This window comes from Mesoplodon bidens (genome assembly GCF_964165515.1).
Source record: "Mesoplodon bidens genome assembly, chromosome: 2".
NCBI lineage: Eukaryota > Metazoa > Chordata > Mammalia > Artiodactyla > Ziphiidae > Mesoplodon > Mesoplodon bidens.
This window is the reverse complement of record NC_138177.1, coordinates 95,335,867-95,338,386: the sequence shown is the minus strand read 5'-3', so window position 1 is coordinate 95,338,386 and position 2,520 is coordinate 95,335,867. Positions and strand designations below refer to the sequence as shown.

General features: G+C 47.7%; 1 protein-coding gene across 1 annotated transcript; it reads right to left on the bottom strand.

The window, feature by feature from the left end:
• Positions 1-507: 507 nt before the first annotated feature.
• Positions 508-1,946, bottom strand: LOC308611876 (WD repeat-containing protein 82-like; the record flags this gene model as incomplete). Its single annotated transcript, XM_081223996.1, has 1 exon — positions 508-1,946. One exon carries the CDS (start codon positions 1,944-1,946, stop codon positions 1,005-1,007), a length of 942 nt encoding a protein of 313 aa, XP_081080122.1. The 3' UTR covers positions 508-1,004.
• Between the last annotated feature and the right edge of the window lie 574 nt (positions 1,947-2,520).

The following is a 2,520-nucleotide window of genomic DNA, read 5'->3' as shown; positions in this document are numbered from 1 at the left end:
TTTCTTATTAACCTGTAGTTGCAAGTACTTTCTCTGAACAGTTATTCCTACCATGAATTTTCTACCCTGGAAAGCCAGGGGTGGGCAGTAACAGCTCAGATCACTTGGTTTCTAAAAGTCCCTCCACTCTGAGAATGCAGAGCTATACGGTGTGTGGCACCTCAGAAGCTGCAGATTCCAGCCTATGTCTGGGAAAGACATATGTCCTTTGCTTTTAAGGTTAAGGAACAAGCCAAAAAGGAACTGCTAAAAAAGCAAAACAAAACAGTAAGTGCTAGCAATTCACAGCCTATTCCTGCTGCTGAACAGAGGCAGTAATGGCTTGCTTTCCCCACTAGCAGCTAGGTACTCTTGGACAAGTCAAACATAACCTTGTTGAGCCTGTTTCTGGATCTGCAGGGAGGCTTCCTGGCAAGCAAGGTCTTTCTGTATCTGTCCCTTTCTGACCCTAAGATATATGGAGACTTATTTCTGTAAATATTTGGCACCTAAATAACATGGTGGTTGTGGATAATGCCACAATGACACAGGGAGAACCAGTAACAAGACATGCAGGGTGAGGGCAAGGGGCACTGAGCTGCCCTAGCATCTCAAAACCAGAACTGTGGCTTCCCACGCATTTATGGGGGTGGGCAAAGGGATGTGCCGAATTAACAACCTCACCGACTCCTCAGCAGCAAATACATTCAAAACTGAAGGTGTCTTGAGGGCCCCACTTTACCCTAGTCACGAGTCTGGTCACTCCTCTGGAGGAGCTCGGTGCAGTGACAGCTGGAAAATCTGAGTCCCTATTGAATCTGCCGCACCAAGAGTCCTTTTGAAGAAGCTTGGCAAAGTAATTTTTTTCTTTTGAGCAAATGTACAGCACATCCTTGGGAAGGCCATGTGGAAGGATGCTCTCCAGCCCAGTCAAATGATCCAATCTCACTATTATCGTAGTTCCCTCTGAGTTTTTTCCTACTGGCCACCCTCGCTGTACAGAAAACAGCCAAGCACTATGCAGGTCAGTCATCAATGGTGGGCAACCAGAAGGCCATGTTGGAACAAGCACTGGCAAAGGTCATGAACTTGGGGTTGAACTGCAAACAGGTAATGGGGCCTGTGTGTTTGCCATCCAACACAGCTACTTTTATACCAGTCTCTCCATTCCAGACATGGATCTTGCCATCCTCTGAACCAATCATAATAAACTGTGAGTCTGGAGTAAACGAGGCCTCCAGTGTGATGGCTTTGCTGTTGGCATAACCCCCAAATGTATGCATCACCACTCCCTTGAATGCATCGATCAGACAGATGAAGCTGCCATTGGTGGAGATGAGGATGAGTCTGCCATCATTGCTGAACTTAAGTCCTGTCCACTCACAAGTCCGATCATACTGCATCTTAAATGTCACAAATGGCCCCTTATCAAAACAGCGAAGATCATAAAGTTTGACCATTTCAGAATTGACACCTGTAGCAAAAATTAATCCTTCTGGATCAAAAGAACAAACTGGCTTGCCCTGTAAGTGCAAGAGACCCTGGCAGTTAGGAGACCGGAGATCCCAGAGCCGAATGGTCTTATCAAGAGACCCAGAAATGAAAATGTCATCCACAGGTGACATGGACAAGGCCACCACCCTTTTGCTATGTCCAGGAAAGTATTTGATGTATTTGTTGTCATGCAAGGACAGGTAACGGATAGTATCATCTATTTTGTTAGAGCTGTAAACGACCGTGTCTGCTGCAAGAGTGTATCTGATGAGGTCCACGCCATATTTCTTACTGTACAGGGTTCTCTTTGGTTTGCCCTCTTGGCAGTCATAGAGCACGATGGAGTCGTCGTCGCTGCTCGAGATGACCGTCTTGCCGTTGGGGCTGAAGTCCAAGCAGTTAATCTTGTCCGAGTTCTCGCAGAACACCCTGGCGACGCGGAAGCTCCGCAGCACGCTGTCAGTCACCTTCATGGCGGTGGCTACTGGTGGCGGGGGCGGCGCATAGCCGGGGTGGAGCCTGGTCAACGGTCAGGCTGCCAAGGGGCGGAGCCAGGCGGGGCGGGCGCGGCGCCGCGCTGGTGGCGGGCTGGAGAGCGGCCGACAGTTGGACCGCCTCCTCCTCTTCCGCCTCCTGCTTGCGCAGCACTCTTCTGCTGGGACTATGGGGTCTCGCAGACCGGTCCTCCTTACAGTCACCTCAGGGCTGACCGGCGCGGCACCAGTTCATTGTGTCCGCCATCTTGAGGCGACCGCACTATAGTTCTTGAAATAAGTATACTAATTTTCCAAAGGATATGGAATATAAAATATATACATCATTGTATTACACACATTTTAGAGAGCTCACCACTAAAATTAGTTTGTCTATGATAGTATAGATAGTGACAGAGTGACACAGTGCAAATTTGATTACAGGTTTAACTCCAAGTCTAGCATTTTTACTATTATAGCTTGATTTTGAGAGGAAAATATGTCATGAAAACACTTCCATGAAGCATTTGCAAAATAGAAACAAGCTGAGTATAAAGTTCACCATGCAATATCA